Raw genomic sequence first — 18,654 nt, forward strand, 5'->3', positions numbered from 1 at the left:
ACAATTAAACTTATAATATGGTTTTAAGGATATGTGATTTCACCTAATATCAATTGATGAACGCAAAGATAAATGACGCAAAATTTACAATGATATAAAGCAAACCAGTGTTTGGATAGAGCCCTCAAGCTCGGACACCCTCGAACTAGTTATGCATAGTTAAAGACACAATAAGCTGATGAACAAGTAAGTGAGCTGAGAACTATTATATTACTTTGATATTCGTGAATGTTGTGCCTTTACAAATGATGGGGACTCCCCTTTATATACTAGAGAAATCCTAATTATGGTACAATTCTAATTACGGAAGTATATCTCATGATTGGTGCAAATAACCGCCCTTGACTCGATCTGTTCTGAGATTTTCGCCGTGATCTTCGACCGGTTGCGGATATCTCGCCTATCCGTTATTGCACTTCACTCGAAGTTGGTCATACTTAATCTCAATTGTTGCTGGCCTCGGTCTCGACGGACATCTCGATTTTTGAACTCGACACCTCGTCTTCGCGTTATAGCCTGATTCATTGCGAGGCTGACCTTCGTCGTTATCTCCTGGTCTCAATTGAATAGTCGTATACAAATAGTCCCCTCGTTTCTTAGAGTGTAATGAGAAGAAACAAATTGATCCTTCGATTTTGTAACTCGACCAATTATGATGTCATCCTCGTGACATAAGCGACGAAGGCGACTGAAGCGTCGCGTCTGCACAGTTCTCAAGATCATTAATTCGTGCCAGTTGATGGTCGGCCACTAATGCCTTTGAACCGTCATCTCAAATACTATAAATAGATCATATTCATAATTTTCGCAAACTTTACTTCCAAAATCTCTTCTAATCTTCAGAGCACTTATTCTCCCTTCAAGTTTTCCAAATCTTCAAATCACTTTTGTCAACCTTCTCTTCAAACAACAAGTTTTAACTTCTTCTTTCTCTGAACTTGTACAAAAATGGCAAAAACATCAAAAACCGCTCCTCAAAAGGAAAAAGCCTCTTCTTCGCGACCGGCCAGCGATAAAATGCCGGTGGAGCCACGCATCGAAGAGTGTGTTCCTGGGTTATGCGATCTTATTTTCGATTTCAAGATCGAGAAAACCTCTTCGGTCCCTAGCCGATGTGAGTCGATGTCGAGATGTATATGCTCGATAACTGAGGGTGACCTGAAGCAAGTGAAAAAGGATTGCCATTGGGAAGGTAAAGAGGTGTTGATTCTGACCCCCGAAGAGGACATCACCACCCACGTGAAAGGGTTCTTGAGTGTTTACACATACCCTTTTAAAAACTGGGTCTCGTTGACCCCATTATCCTCGATTTCTGCCGCCTATACCAAATAACCCTGGGCGAAATCCATCCTTCCTTCTGGCGCATTTTTATTTTGCTCCGATTCTTCGTGAGCAAAGTTGAGGGGATGCCTTTTACCCTTGATCATTTTATTAGAATGTACATCCCCCGTCCTTATCGAGGCAGACTGATAAGGCTTCAGCGTCGGGCCACCAAGGTGCTGTTCTCGAGCATAGATGAGGATAAGAACCGAGGATGGATGGGCCGGTTTGTCCGAGTGAGGAATTCCGACATAATTCCGGCCGAGAAGATGTTTTTCCGTGAAGAGTGGAACATGAAGCATAAGTAAAAACCCACCTATAGCTTACCTTTATCGTTTTGTTTCTTTTGTCTTTCTGTATTGACATCCTTTCCTATGATGCAGCGATTTCTTGGGTGCACGGTGCAATCCCAAACCTTGAAGGCCAGGTTTGGAAACTGGCCTCGACCTCTTCGTACGCTGAGCATTTGTGGCACAATTTGGCAAAGGGCCGATGGGAGTCCAAAAATCACGGTAAGCTTTTCTATCCATGTTTGATGCCCTTCTGTGAAATGTTTCATTTTTATTTTTACATGATTTCCTTTCATACAGGTCTCGGGGACAATGTTATCATGAGGCCGCCCCTACCTGGGGAAGAGGAGGCCCCGAAACCGGCTAAGGATAAGAAGAGTAGAAGAGCCTCGCCTTCCGATACTTTAAAGCCTAAGAAGAGCAAGGATCGTAAGTCGAAGAATGACACCGCAGCTCTGCCTGCCGACGTAGCCCAAAAACTACGAGATGAAGAAGAAGAGAAAGAAGATGATGACTATGAGCTGGTAGCCCGAAAGAGGGGGAGCACTAAAGATTCAAAGGCAGCTGAACCGGTGATGGTCGATGAGGCTCATCTTCGGACCGAGGAGATCTCGGAAGATGGTTCGAGCAAAGTCCCGAGTCATCGGAGGCTGAAGATGTCTCCCACCATGACGAATAATCGGCTAGTGAGCCTGTTCGTCGTGACGAACAACCGGCGGGTGTGCCTGAAAGGTCCGTTTCCGAGGCCCTCCGAGAAGGAGAGAGCACCCCAAGTGTCTTGCTTGGGGCAATCGACATTGATGATTTGCCCCCCCCCCCCCTCCCCCCATATTTTCTGCGGGGAAAATTCGGGAGGCCCAAGATATGGAGACCCCCGATGTGGGAACGGCCCACAAAGGGGACGACTAATTCCGTGGCTACTTCACGGGGGTCGATGATGTTTCCGATCTAGATGCATCGATCATTTTTGATGAGGCTCATCGACTCTTGAATCAGGTAGATTTCGGGCCCCGTTATTAGTTTTATGTTTGCCTTTATTTCCTTTTACCTGATTTCCTTCCTTTCTCCATAGGCTGTGATGCTTCATCGGGAAGCGTTATCCAAATCCCGAGCTGAGCTGAACCAATGTGAGGCCGATCTCAAAAGGCTCATGGAGGAAAGAGAAGCCCTCAAACTCTTCAGCGGGCAAAAAGAAGAGGAGATCAGGGACTTCCGAGCTGAACTGGCCAAAGCTCACAAAGAGCAGACTGACTTGATCGAACAGGTAATGAAGAATTTTCTTAGAAGTTTGGTGTGTCTATTCGGGGATGGCGACTAACACTTTGATCCTGCAGGTTCAGCAGAAGGCTGAAAAGATCGAGCAGCTTCGCGAGGAGGCTAAGATGAGAGAGGCAGAGACTTTGGGGTGGAAACAGAACATGGACCGCCTCGCCTCGGAGAAAGATACTTCTCGAGCCCAGCTATCTTTGGCTGAGAATCAACTTTAAAGCATGAAAGAAGAGAGCTTGGCCCAAGCCAAGAAAATTGACGAGCTCGAGACTCGGTTGTCCGCTGATCTTGAAAAGGCCGCATCTGAAGCAAAAAGAGTAAAGGCCGATGCGGATGTGGTCGTGGCCGTCTACCGAGCCGATGCTGAAGCCGCTAATGCTCAAGCAAAGGAAATTTCCGATGCTGCTCAGGTTCGATCATCCTGCGTTGCCGAGCATGCCAAGTGCCAGTCTCGGAGAGAGACTCTCGAAGAGATTCATGCTCGTGGTTTTGACCTTTCTGCCGATATCGAGAACGCAAAAGTGCTAGAGGCTGAAGCCAAAGCTTTTCTCTCTGATGATGATGACGCTGGGAGCGCGAGCGGATCCGAGAACGGAGAAGATGAAGAAGTTCCCGAGGAAGATTAGGCACATAGAATTTTTTCTTCTTTTTTGGATTTTTGTGTAAGACCCTGAGTGATCTTTGTAAATAGTTTTGTATATATGAAAGATCATTTTTCTTTCTGATTTGTCTCTGATTTTTGTTTCGTGAAAACTCTATTTTGCTTTCACCGTATGATTTTCTGATATACTTTAGGTTTTGTGAGAAATTCGACTCACTTCGCTGCCTTGTGAAAATTTTGTTGAAATCGGATTGCTACAGTCTCTTACACCCCAAACTTAACCCATTGCTCGTCCTCGAGAAATCAAACTACACTTTATATAGACACGGCCTTTTTAAACGACTTTCCTAACTCATCATACCAAGAATATTTAAAATAGACTACGCACAATAGTGTAACTTCTTCACCTCAAAATTTGACTCACAAGTACTATGCATCATTCACAACTCACTCACTTACTCTAACATAGAGGTCAATGACATTATCTTTCCTTCATGAATCAAGTGCCCTCACATAACAAAAGAGAGTAGTTCCACACACAATAAACTTTAAGAACAATTAGGAACTCAGGATAGAAAGAAGTCACTCACTCTCAGAAATAACATTCATATGCCACAAAAGATGCACCATAGGCTTGCCCGTAGTGTACTACTCTACTAATCGAGCTCATTCAGTCTAGGATCAAGTAGGACTTTAATTGGTTGTAATGTAGGCTGCGGGACATGTATGATACATTTAGATTTAATAGTGACTACACCTCCCTGAGCACTTTAATACATACACTTTAACATTCAAACCACATACTTAGGTCAATCCATAACTCCGCCTTCACATCAATGTATATTAACTCCATACTTCTTTAAGCGCAATTAAATCAAGAGTCACCACTATCAAGAAATATTTTTCATAACAAAACCACTATTTCCTTTTTTTAATTCAAGTGACTCTTACTTTTTCAAAATAGTGCACCTTTCTCCTTATTTCATTAGTTCCACTCAAAAGCCAATCCAACATCTACTTTAACTTTTACAAAGTTCATTACAATTTAAGTGCTCATGAGAGGTGAAAAGGTTCAAAGATATGGTTAATTCAAACAAATAGGTAAGGCTTGTAATGTGGTTGCCAAAGAAACAGGATATATATATATATATATACACACACACACATATCTGGCTCAACAAAGAAACGCCTCTATCACTTCCAAGACTAAACAAAACTACTATTTCGCTTTGTAAACACATAGAGAAAGTTCTAGACATCAAATGCAATGCACAGAATAACACAGAAATCTCACACACATGGCACGTAACTCACTCAGGATTGGACTCATCAAGACACTCTAGTCAAAGCAATTAAGCAAAGTTAAGATCATACAATTTAAGGTACTTCTACAAGAGTCAAAAACTGAGCCTAAGCGTCACAACCAAAGTACTCACTATTCTCAAAGCATAACAAAGTCAAGAGATATTGCTTCAATTCAATTCATAGCACAATGGCTCCTATTCCTAAAAAAATAAAACTAACTACACCCGGTTCAAACAAAACCCTTGGAAAAGAACCGCGGCACAAAGAAAAACCATGGGGGAATTACTACACTACCTACAAAGAAAATCTTTTTTGTCCTTTTTCTTTAGACTTAAATCCCTCAAGAAAACTGTCTAGGATATCCATCGTTGGGAAAATCCAATTTTTCTAAAAAAAAGAATTCCGATTTTTTTTTAGGGGCTACTAAAATACTACACAACTACTAAAACAAAAATAAAAAGTTAACATTTTTCTAACATACTACTAATAATTATCTAGAGAAATTCTCTCACCCCACACTTAAAAGAGTACAGTGTCCCAATGCACAAATAAATAAAACAATAACGAGGGTGGACAACAAACTCCCTGAAAGGCCAAAGGCCGAAGCAATAGCGGCTCACGGATACTCAGACTTCCCCCAGGTATGGTCCTTTGTGTGAGCACCCCACACTTAGTTTTCACCAGCTAGCTTGATGTTGGACTCTTCCAATGGCTTTGCTTACTATACCAATAATCCTACAAAATAAAATAATACTACAAAAATAATATAAAATAATATAAAATAAAATAAAACAAAGCAATAAAGTTGGGTTGCTTCCCAACAAGCGCCTAATTTAACGTCGTGGCACGACGTGAACCACTTTTTCTAACACCTCGAACTTATGAATTGTACCCCTAACATGGCATCCGGTCTTTGGCTATGCTCCTTTGGTGGGGATACAAAAATAAATAGGCCAAGTAATAAGTTTTTCACTCTATACTTCTCGGCCTTTATATGAGGAATGTAATTTTTTCTCTCTGCCACGACAAATCCAAGAATGTAAGCAGCTTGTTCCTCTTCCATTGACTCTTCCAAAGGTTCAGATGACTCGATTTCCATGTTATCATCCAAACACAATGTCGAAAAATGTTTAGAATGAGGACCAACACGCCCCAACTTTGGAATTGTATTACTATTTACATTCTCATATTTACATGCACTAGCGTCTTCAAATATAACATTATCTACTCCCTCATATGATCTAGAACACTCTTCTCAACATGGACATCCTCAATAAAAATATGGTCTAATGCTTGGTATTCTCGATTTAGCTCCTCAATTTGGTCTAGAAGATTTTTTTCAGTTTCACACAACTCATCAATAAATTGTTGGGTGTCGAACGCATCAACCTTTGCACTCAAATCTGCATCCAAGTTGTGCAAAGCCAAGCCAAATTTGTCAATTTTTTGTGCAAGATCAACTCTCTCCTTCGCCCAATCATTCACCAATTTTGTTAGAAGATAACGTCGTTCATCATATTCCCTTAATCGTGAATATTCTTCCAAATACCAACCCTTACTCCCATATTCAAATTCAGACCTCCCAGAGTTCGGGTCATGACAAGACCAAAAAGACGGGCCATAAAAGTCTTCCGTCAACCAAGCGTCTTCATCAATAACATTATCTTCGGATATTATATCCCCAAATGTCATGTTGAGAGAACTAGAAACACACTAAGAGAAAACTCAAATAGTTATAAAATTAAAAATATTTACAAAAAGAAAAAAAAATAAAACCTGTAAAGATAAAAGTAAAAGTCTAATCTAAAAAAATAGCCAATTCTAAGTCCCCAGCAACGGCGCCAAAAATTTGTTGCGGCCAAACGCACACGCAAGTATACGCGGTCGTCAAGTAATAAAGTGACTAAAAGTCGGATGTCGAATCCACGAGGACTTGTGATTAACAATTAACTAAATTAGACTATCCTAGTTATCTAAACAAGAATTAAACCTAGAAATATTAGATTCTAGACTAATCAAAATAAAGGAAAACAAATAATGATCTTTGAATAGAGGAAGAGCAGATTTTTATGTTATCAATGTGATGAAAACGATCTAGGGTTGTGGGCTATCTAATAATTCTATTATATTCTTCAATTGAACTAACTAATTAATTTATCTAGTTTATTGGTTGACAGGGTTAATATTGCTCATACGAATCTGTCGAGTTCTTACTCGCCTATTCAAGCTAACCTAACGCCTATATGTGTATGGAGTTAGAATCAACAAGAACGCATTTATAATTCCTGTAAATTGATATTAGGCTATATAGATGATATTTACACCTTAATATTACCATGCTTTATTGTTGTTTTATAGGCAAATTGATAACAAAATGCTCTAATTGGTGTTCTTTTGCTTCGCAGGGAATAATCTAAGTTAGGAAGCAGTACGGAGTATTTTGGAGTCAATAATGTGAAGAAAACTTCCAATCAAGAAGCACCCGAGCATAAAGAAGCAAAAATGGACTGAGGTGAAATCCACCGCGATCGCGGTTAGACCGCGGTAGACAACTAACGCGAGGAAGAATGTTTAGCCTTCACCACGGTCGCGCCGAGGCCGCGGTGAACTGTGCAGATGCCAAAAAAATTGGGGACCAAAGTGTAACTCGGGGAAAACTTATTCCAAACCCTTATGAACAACTTTGTAGTTTTGTCTTGTTTTGTTATGAGTAGCTAAACAATTGATTTAGGGTTGATGGAACCAATTGTTGGTTGAAGTTTTGACTCAACTTGTTATAATCGAGCCGGAATTATTATATGATTGTTCAACTACGTTTTGTATGGTGATTCAATGAATGGGCCCTTGATTAATCGTGTCTAATTGCTTTATATTGCTTGAGAAAGAATATTAGGTTAGACTGCTGTTGAACAACACCACTTTTGGGTAATTGAAGAGATTCATTACTTGAATTTAAAAGTGGGTTTAGAGATAACGAAACTTTGGTGGGACAATTTAGAGCTAAACATATTGTCAGCTAGAGTAGTTCGAGAGAATGCTCTAGTAAATTATCGTAGTTGATCGAGAGATAATTACGATAACCCATAGCTCTTAATCCTCATAGAGTATTACGACGAGATTATAGCGAAGGAGTCAAGACCTAAACTAGCAATTGGGGAAATCACTACCCTAGACCTTTTTACCATTGAATTATCTTTAATCTAGCATATTGTTATTTCTAATATTATTTGAAGTAGTTAAACAAAAACCCAAGATTGATTGATAAAAATCTTGCATCTAGAAATAGGTTGAGTTGATAATAGCATTGGCAAAGAGTTGTAATAGATAGGTTAGTTCCCTAGGGATTCGACTCCGGACTTAAAACCGGATTATATTTGCAGCGATCGCTTTGTCTTTTAGAAGACATAGTTGGGCGTGATCATAAATCAACCAAGCAAGGGGGGGATATATAGACTCTTCCTGATGACGGATCCGTTAGATAATATTCTTGAGGGAAGTTATTCTAGAGAAAATACCAAAAAGTTTTATTTTATTTTATTTTTAAGTAGTGTAGTAACTCTCCTTTGGTTTTTCTTTAGGCCACGGTTCTTTTCCAAGGGTTTAGCTTTAATTGGGTGTAGGTAGTTTTTGTTTATTTTGTTTTTAGTTTTAGTTAGCATTGATGGGCTACAAGCTAAAATAGAAAGAGAATCCCTTGGCGGTAATACACCTGAACACAATCGACACTAGAGTGTAACGCCTAGTCTCAATGGTTGACTCTTGCTAAAGTGCCTTAATGTTGTATGTTTGTAACTAACTTGAACACTCAAACGAGAATGTCTTGATAAATCAATCTGGAGTGAGTCATATGCCATGTGTGTGAGATATAATGTATTCTATGCTTTACATTTGATGCTTAGAACTTGCCCTGTGTGTTTGCAAAGCGAAATAGTAGCTTCATTCAGTCTTAGAAGTGATATAGGCATTTCTTTGTTAAGCCATATATATAGCGTAAACCCACCTGAATGTAATACAACGTAGTTAACCCCGTTGATCCTATAAGCCTGTTTCTTTGGCAACCACATTGCAAACCTTACCCAATTGTTTGAATAGCCTTCTGTTTGAACCCTTTTACCTCCCATGAGCACTTGAATGGCCTTGACATATGCAAAAGTTAAAGTGTGGGGTGGTGGTTTGATTTTGAGTGGAGCCAATAAAATAGAGGAAAGGTGCAGTTTTGAAGAATAAAATAAGAAGCGCCACGAAAAAAAATTGTGAATAAATGTAGTAGTTGATAAGTGGTAGCTTGATATAAATGCACCTAAAGGAATGGGATGTTATAAATAAATTGTGGTGGAATGTCTGGTTGACTAAGAATGATATGGAATGTTAATGTGTTTTGTATTAAAAGTGCTTAGGGAGGTTAGTCACTATATCCAAATATATCCTACCCATCCCTTAGCCTACATTACACCCAAGTGAAGTCCAAATTGATCTTAGACTGGATAGGCTCGATTAATAGAGTATTACACTACGGGCAAGCTTATGGTGCATCTTTGTGGCATGTGAATGTTCTTTTGGAGAGTGAGCGAATTTTATCCATCTGAGTTCCTAATTGTTCTTAATCATATTAATTGTGGAACTACTCTCTTGTGTGGTGTGAGGGCATGTGATTCACGAAGGAAAGGTAAGTCTTGACTTCTGTATAGAGTAGTTTGAGTAAGTGCAAATATTGCATGGCATGAAAGACTCGACTGTTGAGGTTAAGGTTGTTCACTACTAGGTGCAACTTTGGTGAATTGTTCATGGTGTAATTCATTAAGGGAAAAGCTTAGGGAAGGAACTTTGAAAGAGTATGGTGGATTGCTCGAGGACTAGCAATGATTTAAGTGTGGGGTGTTGATATTAGGCTATATAGATGATATGTACACCTTAATATTACCATGCTTTATTGTTGTTTTATAGGCGAATTGATAACAAAATGCTCTAATTGGTGTTCTTTTGCTTCGTAGGGAATAATCTAAGTTAGGAAGCACTACGGAGTGTTTTGGAGTCAATAATGTGAAGAAAACGTCCAATCAAGAAGCACCCGAGCATAAAGAAGCAAAAATGGACTGAGGTGAAATCCACCGCGAACGCGGTGGGACCGCGGTTGGACCATGGCAGACAATAAACGCGAGGCAGAATGTTTAGCCTTCGCTGCAGTCGCGCCACGGCCGCGACCGCGGTGAACTGTGCAGATGCCAGAAAATTTGGGGACCAAAGTGTAACTTGGGGAAAACTTATTCCAAACCCTTATAAACTCTAGAAGCTTGCCCAAGATATGACTGAGCTTGTTTTTAGACTACTTTGGAGGCAAGAACAAGTGTGAGAAGATCAACCAAACATTAGAGTTTTTCTATCTCCTTTTAATTCTTGCAATTACACATTATGAACAACTTTGTAGTTTTGTCTTGTTTTGTTATGAGTAGCTAAACAATTGATCTAGGGTTGATGGAACCAATTGTTGGTTGAAGTTTTGACTCGACTTGTTATAATCGAGCCGGAATTATTATATGATTGTTCAACTACGTTTTGTATGGTGATTAATTAAATGGGCCCTTGATTAATCGTGTCTAATTGCTTTATATTGCTTGAGAAAGAATATTAGGTTAGACTGTTGTTGAACAACACCACTTTTGGGTAATTGAAGAGATTCATTACTTGAATTTAAAAGTGGGTTTAGAGATAACGAAACTTTGGTGGGATAATTTAGAGCTGCACATATTGTCAGCTAGAGTAGTTCGAGAGAATGCTCTAGTAAATTATCGTAGTTGATCGAGAGATAATTACGATAACCCATAGCTCTTAATCCTCATAGAGTATTACGGCGAGATTATAGCGAAGGAGTCAAGACCTAAACTAGCAATTGGGGAAATCACTGTCCTAGACCTTTTTACCATTAAATTATCTTTAATCTAGCATATTGTTATTTCTAATATTATTTGAAGTAGTTAAACAAAAACCCAAGATTGATTGATAAAAATCTTGCATCTAGAAATTGGTTGAGTTGATAATAGCATTACCAAAGAGTTGTAATAGATAGGTTAGTTCCCTGAGGATTCAACTCCGGACTTAAAACCGGATTATATTTGCAGTGACCGCTTTGTCTTTTAGAAGACATAGTTGGGCGTGATCATAAATCAACCAAGCAAGGCAATTAGGTATATGTCTATCCTAACCGCGAATTCGTTCCCCGATGCTCAGGTTCAAGAACTTGCTCTACTCAAACCTATATGCAATCTAGAATTTCCACTTTCGAGTTCAATTCTAGATTCGTAGATAGTATTCAATTGGCGATCAAGCAATTAAATAGTTAAGCGCAGGATTAAATAAATAAACCAATATGATAAATCAAGAAGGCAAAATCAATATCCAAATAACAATAGCCATGAAAGAACCACAACCCTAGAACGTAAAGTTTAGCTCCACATTGACATGGTAGTCAAACAACAAAACATACAAAGAAACATAAAAATTACAAAGTTTGGTGGAAGAAAAGATGAAACATGACCTCCACGGCGGCTCTGTGCTCTCCCCAGATCAAAAGTCTGTCAAAAGTTTTTCTTTTACAATAATTTATACCGTGTAGGAATGACTTTGGACCGAAATATCCTTACTGGAATGAAATATAATTCCCTAGGGCCAAAATTGCATTGCCACGCCGTGACCCACGTCGGATTGCCCGATATGTTAGTGGCTAACTTCAGAAGCCTTGCACTTTGATGCCTGATGCACTTCTTTTCCTTACCAAATTCAAGTACGTTGGCTAGCACGTGATGCCAAACCATTCTTTTGGAACGAATATTTCCTTTAACTTGTAATAACATAACTGAAGAAAGTCCTCCTTTTGGCACGATATACATCACGCCATGATCGGTCCTTTTATGGCCTTAAGCGTTTTTCTTCCATCTTTTTATATGTATACTCAAATTTCAATCCCCGAATTCGATTCCGACTTAATTCTTTGGGCTTTTACTCAGACTTCAAAGCTCCAAATAGATCAAATTAGCTCCACAACATCTACATAGCTCGGAATCATTCCTACAAGGCATAAAATACGAAATTAGTGCAAAACACTAGTAATTAAAGCTCAAACTCAATTAAAGTGCAGTAAATTAGAGTGTTATAAGCGACTAAAATATGTAATTATAGTCTATCATCAATAATCGAGTGAGTACTTGCTTGAACTTAGAGTAGAAAAACCCTTAGGTTTTTGGTTAAGCGAGGGCGGACCCTCGAGCTTAACAATGTAATGGCCCTCAGGCTCTTGAATCGAACCGATATGGCCTCTAAAGAGTGGCTTTTCCCCTTTTTCGGCTTAAAAGTTCTAATTATATAAAAATTTGTTATGTCTTAGCATGAGATAGATCTGTACCCATTAGAGTTTAGAGTTATCGAAAAACTTTGTTATGCCTTAGCATAAGTTTGTTCAATTTCGTACCTCTTAAGGTTTTCCAGAATTGATGTTTTCTAAACCCTACGTAAATTTGTCGAGGGTAGCCCTTTTTAACCGGTTTTTATGAAAATATTCGAAGGCCTGTTTGATTACGGAATTCGGACGTCAGCGAACCGTGTTAGTTTGTCCGTAGCCTTTAACTTGATATTTGCCCATTGGGCTTGTTTCTCGATTATACTTCAAACTTGTTCGAAGTATATGTCCCCAAGTGGGGTGGCCATGGCCGTGGCCTATAAAATCGAGGATTGCCTTTTTAAGGTCTTAAGATTTCGAAGTTTGATAATTCGAGTATCTCAATTTTCAGACGGCAGTCCCCGAGTACGGGGTTGATTGCTCGAGCTTTAGTTGTGATTGGTTCTTGAGCCGGTTTCCACAATATATCATAAGTACGAAATTGTAAAGTAGAAATCTCACTAAGTCGTGGAACATCTGATAATGAAAAAGTACTTCTTTCAATAGATCATTCATGCGTACATGTTTTTTAATTAGGGCTCGGGCAATCTACATGGGCACGGTTCATTTGACCATTTGGCCCTTTACAAAATTTTCCTATCAAGACCCTGTTGACACGAAGCATCTTCCTTGAAAACATAACATCCGAGGGTGATGCCCCCCAGTATTCGAGGTTGATTGTAAAGAAGCCTCGAATACTATTGAATTGTCCCCAGGTAGCACATATAATTGTTGTCTCGTTAAAAGCCTCGCCGGAAAAACCCATTTGGGACAAAACCCGATCTAAGGGAAAAATAGTGCAACGCGTGCTTTAAAACCTGAGGTCCTTGTGTTGAAGAATCTCCCGATGTCTTCGATCGAACACCTGTAATAAGTTAGTATCGAATATAAACGAAAAAGGGAGAGAGTCATACCTTAGAAATAATATCATTTTAGGAGTGATATGTTCCAATTATTTGGCAGTTGTTCGTCGTTCATCATGCCAAGCTTATAAGATCCTTTTTCGATGACACCGAAGATTTGGGCCAGGTTTCCCCTCGTTTAGATCTCGACTGTTGAGGGTGACCTTTCTCAGAACTAAGTCCCCTATTTTGAAGTGTCGAAGATTGGCTCTTCGATTATAGTATCTTTCGATTCATTGTTTTTGGGCGGCCATTCGAACGAGGGCGGCTTCCCGTTTTTCATCGAGCAGTTTGAGGCTTGTGTTCATAGCCTCGTGATTTGATTCTTCCATTATGTATCGAAACCTGACGCTTGGTTCCCCGACTTCGACCAGGATCAGGGCTTCGGCACCATATACTAAGGAGAACGGCGTTGCCCCCATACTAGATTTTGTCGTTGTTCGATATGCCCAAAGGACTTCGGGCAAAATTTCTCTCTATTTCCCCTTAGCGCCGTTCAACCTTTTCTTTAGGTTTTGAATGATGCTCTTGTTCGTTGATCCGGCCTGTCCGTTCCCACTAGGATGATACGGCGTCGATAATATCCTTTTTATTTTGTGATCTTCGAGGAACTTCATTATTTTGCTGCCGATAAATCGTTTTCCATTATCGCACATTATCTCGGCGGGTATCCCAAATCGGCACACGATGTGATCCCAGATGAAGTCTATAACTTCTTTCTCTCTGACTTTCTCGAAAGCTTGTGCTTCAACCCATTTAGAGAAATAGTCAGTCATAAATAAAATGAATTTAGCCTTACCTGGGGCCGGTGGCATAGGGCCGATGATATCCATTCCCTATTTCATGAACGGCCATGGGGATAAGACTAAATAAAGCTTCTCCCCGGGCTGATGAATCATCGGTGCATGTCTTTGGCATTTGTCGTATTTTCGAACGAACTCCTTAGCATCTTTTTCCATATTGTTCAAATAATACCCAGCGCTGATGACTTTGTGAACCATTGACTCGACACCGGAATGGTTCCCGCAAGTGTCGTCGTGAATTTCTTGTAGGACTTAGTCGGTGTCTCCCAGACCCAAGCATATTGCCAACGGCCCATCGAACATCCTTCTGTACAATGTTTTGTCTTCGGCCAATGTGAATCGTGAGGCTTTTGTTCGCAGAGTCCTTGATTCCTTAGGGTCCGACGAATGTTTCCCATTCTTCAGATAGTCGATATATTTGTTCCACAATCCCAAGTTAGGCTTGTGGAGTTTATTTCGGCGTGGCCTTCTCGACTGCCGACTTTGAAAGTTGTACGACAGTTGCCGAGCTAATTTCATCATCTTCGATTGATGACCCTAAGTTTGCAAGGTGATCGGCCTCACCATTCTATTCTCGAGGCACATGCTGTAGGGTCCATTCTTTAAACCGGTGTAAGGTTACCTGCAATTTATCCAAGTACCTCTGCTTTCGTTCTTCTCGAACCTCGAAGGTTTTGTTGACCTATTTAACCACGAGCAGGGAATCACACTTGGCATCGATGATCTCAGCTCCCAAACTTTTAGCCAGCTCGAGACCTGCAATCATGGCCTCATACTCGGCCTCATTGTTAGTCAACTTAGGGGTTTTGATAGATTGTCTAATCGTATTGCTTATGGGTGGCTTCAAAATGATGCCTAGCTTAGACCCCTTCACATTCGAAGCACCGTCTGTGAAAAGGGTCCACACCCCCGAGGATGTACCCGATTTTATCAATAGCTCCTTTTTGACCTCGGGCACGAGGGCTGGTTTAAAGTCGGCCACGAAGTCTGCTAAGATTTGAGACTTGATGGACTTTCAGGGTTGATACTCGACATCGTACCCTTTGATTTCGATGGCCCATTTGGCCTGTCGGCCCCAGAACTCGGGCTTGTGCAAAATGTTGCGAAGGGGATAAGTGGTTACAACACAAATTGGGTGACATTGAAAATATGGTTTTGATTTTCTAGAGGCGCTTATTAGAGCAAGCGCTAATTTTTCTAAGTGTGGCTACCGGGTCTCCGCTTCACCTAAAGTTCGGCTAACGCAATAAACAGGAAATTGCGTACCTTGCTCTTCTCGAACTAGGACACCACTTACCGTGACCTCCGAGACTGCCAAATATAAGTAGAGTTGCTCGTCCGCTTTCAGAGTATGAAGCAACGGCAGGCTCGAAAGATACCGCTTTAATTCTTCCAATGCATGTTGGTATTCTGGGGTCCAAATGAAATTGTTCTTCTTTTTAAGTAGTGAGAAGAATCAGTGACTTCGATCCGAAGACCTCGAGATGAATCGGCCTAAAGCAGCTCTCCGTCCTGTTAGCCTTTGTACGGCCTTAACTCTGTCCACGACTGTGATGTCTTCTATAGCCTTAATTTTATCGGGGTTGATCTCAATTCCCTGATTTGATACCATAAATCCGAGGAACTTTCTTGAACCTACCCCGAATGCACATTTCTTAGGGTTGAGCTTCATGTTGTATTTTCTCAAGATGTCGGAGGTTTCCTGCAAATGTGTCAAATGGTCTTCTGTGCGCGGGGACTTAACTAGCATGTCATCAATATAAACCTCCATTGATTTACCTATTTGTTCTTCGAACATTAGGTTTACTTGGCGTTGATAGGTAGCACCAGCATTTTTTTTTAGCCCAAACGGCATTACATTATAGCAATAAGTGTCGTACCTAGTGATAAATGAATTCTTTTCCTAATCCTCCGGGTTTATTTGTATTTGGTTGTACCCGGAGTAAGCATCGAGAAAGCTGAGGATCTCGTGGCCGTGACATCTATCATGCGATCGATATTTGGCTGGGGAAAAGAGTCCTTAGGGCATGCTTTGTTCAAATCCTTGTAGTATACACACATTCTAAGTTTATTCCCCTTCTTAGGGACTACAACTACGTTTGCTAACCACTCGAGATATTTTACTTCCCGAATGGATCCTATTTTGAGAAGTTTAGTTACCTCGTCCTCGATGAAGGCATGCTTTACCTCGGACTATGGCCTTCTCTTTTGCTTTACCAGTCTGAACTTTGGGTCCAAATTAAATCGATGAGTGGTGATCTCTGGTGGGATCCCTGTCATGTCAAGGTGGGACCAAGCAAAATAATCCATATTTTTAATAAGGAATTTAATGAGTTTTTCCCTGAGCTCGGGAGTTAACCCCGTGCCCAGGTATAGCTTTCGATCGGGCAGATGCTCGATCAATATGACTTTTTCCCACTCTTCGATCGTTGACTTTGTGGCATCAGAATCATCAGGGATTACGAAGGTTCGAGGTATCACGCAATCATCATCCTCGATAATTTCCTGCTGTTCCGATCTGGTCGAAGTCGGCGACTATGGTTGTTATTTGACCTTCTGGTTTTCCTTTGATTCTGGTCCCTTTGTTGATGTTAGAGTCGATACTGGTATACCTCATCGATTGCAAACATCTCTTTGGCTGTTGGTTGTTCGCCGTACAACGTTTTGACTCCTTCCGCTGTTGGGAACTTCAAGACTTGATGAAGCGTTGAAGGTACCGCCCTCATATTATGGATCTAAGGTCTCCCGAGCAGTGCGTTGTATCTCATATGACCTTCGATTACATGGAACTTTGTTTCTTGGATAGTTCCAACCACGTTCACTGGAAATATTATTTCCCCTTTGGTGGTTTCAATTACCATGTTGAAACCATTGAGCACTCGAACTGCAGGCACGATTTGATCCTGAAGGCCGAGCTGCTTCACTACCCTTGATCGAATAATATTTGCCGAGCTACCTGTATCAACCAACACACGTTGAACTCGAATTTTATGCATCCTCATCGTTGAAAGATAAGGTATCTTCTGGTAAGTAGTCCCGGATACGCTTCTCCCTTGTGATTGTGACTTTGGTGCGTTTAAATGTCGGACCCTGAGGGATATCGACCCCACCGACGATCATATGAATCACGTGTTGCGGTTCCTCATGTTCGTTTTTCCTGTTTGCATCCCTGTCTCTAAAGTGATTTTTTGCTTGGTCACTTAAGAACTCTCGAAGATGACCTTAGTTGAATAAACGAGCTACCTCCTCCCTTAATTGTCTGCAATTCTCGGTTCTGTGACCATGGGTTGCATGGTACTTGCACATTTGATTCGGATTCCTTTGAGCTGGATCGGTCTGCCGGGGTTTGGGCCACCTAGTATCCTTGATCCGTCCAATGGCTAACACAATACTTAAAGCATCGATGCTGAAGTTGTATTCCAATAACCGTGGTGCTTCCTTAGGCTCGACATGTTTATCGAAGCCAGTCTTGATCATGAGCCCTCAAGAATTTTGACCTCGATCATTCCTTCGATCATTTCGAACAGATTACGCCCCGGACCGTTATTTCTACGATCTGCGCTATAAGGTTGGTACCGATCTCTGTTCGATCGGGGCTCTCTGTCGATGTCTTTTTGAATCCTACCTTCGGACCTATTTGGGTAAATGGAACCGGATGGAGCTCCCAACTGATCATCCTCGACTCTGATCTTTGATTGTTATCGATTATGCACGTCGGCCCAGGTCACCGCCGGATTTTCAATCAAATTCAACTTTAGTTGACGTGATGCTACCGAACTTCGCTCGTTCAAACCCTGAGTAAAGGCTTGGACAGCCCAATCATTGGTAACTATTCTTGCATAACTAGCTCGAGGGTGTCTGAGCTCGAGGGCTCTATCCAAACGTTGGTTTGCTTTATATCATTGTCAATTTTGCATCATTTATCTTTACATTCATCAACTGATATTAGGTGAAATCACATATCCTTAAAACCACATTATAAGTTTAATTGTTATCCAGTTTTTAGGGTAAACATCTATAATAACACTTCTATATAACAACTATTCACTATAAAACGTAAATTTTTCTGGAATCGGTTTTTTATGTTATATTTTACCTCTGTATAACAATTTTTTATCAGTAACATCAAATTCATCTTTATAGCAGTATGCTTTTTATAAAATTATCTCTCTATAACAGCCATGTAGAATCTCTAAGATTACCAGTAACAAGTATACGAGATTTTGACCAAATATTTTAAAATTTTGATGTACCACATATACAACAACAACAACAAGCCCAGTTTGATCCCAACAAGTGGAAATATAACTGCGCATCCGGGGAATCGAACCCCGGTCAGTACCGTGGGAGGGTACTATGATACCACTACACCAGATGCGCTTGCATGATAACGAATATTATGTTACTTCCATAATGAAAATTTTTATTCATTAAAAGATATGCTTATATATTTTATTTCATTGTAAAAAGGTAAATTTTGTTCATTTAGTTTAAATTCAATAATAAGTACTATTAGTTTTCTTTACTATTTAATTAGTAAAATATGTATTTCTTTTGAAAATTAAATATAAATGATTATGTTTTATACGTAACATTAAAAAGGAAAAGAATATATATTTTTGGATAACTTCTATCTATAACAGTTATTTACTATAAAAATTAGAAAGTATAAGAATAAACGATGTTATTATAAAAATCTTTGATTGTACTGCTATTTAAATAATTTAGTCAAAGA

General features: G+C 40.1%; 2 protein-coding genes and 1 non-coding gene across 3 annotated transcripts; 2 read left to right on the forward strand and 1 right to left on the reverse strand.

The window, feature by feature from the left end:
• The first annotated feature begins 948 nt into the window (after positions 1–948).
• On the forward strand, positions 949–3,097 carry LOC109217635 (RNA polymerase II degradation factor 1-like). The gene is made up of 5 exons (XM_019381898.1): positions 949–1,192; positions 1,704–1,832; positions 1,911–2,296; positions 2,683–2,874; positions 2,945–3,097. The coding sequence occupies exons 1-5, from the start codon at positions 949–951 to the stop codon at positions 3,095–3,097; spliced, it is 1,104 nt and encodes a 367-aa protein (XP_019237443.1).
• Positions 3,098–3,100: 3 nt separating this feature from the next.
• LOC109217636 (ATP synthase subunit b 3-like) lies at positions 3,101–3,505 on the forward strand. The gene has a single exon (XM_019381899.1). The coding sequence runs from the start codon at positions 3,101–3,103 to the stop codon at positions 3,503–3,505; it is 405 nt and encodes a 134-aa protein (XP_019237444.1).
• Positions 3,506–18,228: 14,723 nt separating this feature from the next.
• TRNAG-CCC lies at positions 18,229–18,299 on the reverse strand. Its single transcript has one exon. It is a non-coding gene; the product is annotated as a tRNA-Gly (tRNA).
• Between the last annotated feature and the right edge of the window lie 355 nt (positions 18,300–18,654).

Source organism: Nicotiana attenuata, unplaced genomic scaffold (genome assembly GCF_001879085.1).
Source record: "Nicotiana attenuata strain UT unplaced genomic scaffold, NIATTr2, whole genome shotgun sequence".
NCBI classification, from domain to species: Eukaryota; Viridiplantae; Streptophyta; class Magnoliopsida; order Solanales; family Solanaceae; genus Nicotiana; species Nicotiana attenuata.

What these genes read in the sequence shown, in the direction of transcription:
- LOC109217635 (XM_019381898.1), top strand. Translation starts at nt 949, where the DNA reads ATGGCAAAAACATCAAAAACCGCTCCTCAAAAGGAAAAAGCCTCTTCT. An exon ending in AAAGGATTGCCATTGGGAAG is followed by an intron (nt 1,193 to 1,703) that starts GTAAAGAGGTGT and finishes CCTATGATGCAG; the next exon opens with CGATTTCTTGGGTGCACGGT. An exon ending in CCATGACGAATAATCGGCTA is followed by an intron (nt 2,297 to 2,682) that starts GTGAGCCTGTTC and finishes CTTTCTCCATAG; the next exon opens with GCTGTGATGCTTCATCGGGA.
- LOC109217636 (XM_019381899.1), top strand. Translation starts at nt 3,101, where the DNA reads ATGAAAGAAGAGAGCTTGGCCCAAGCCAAGAAAATTGACGAGCTCGAG.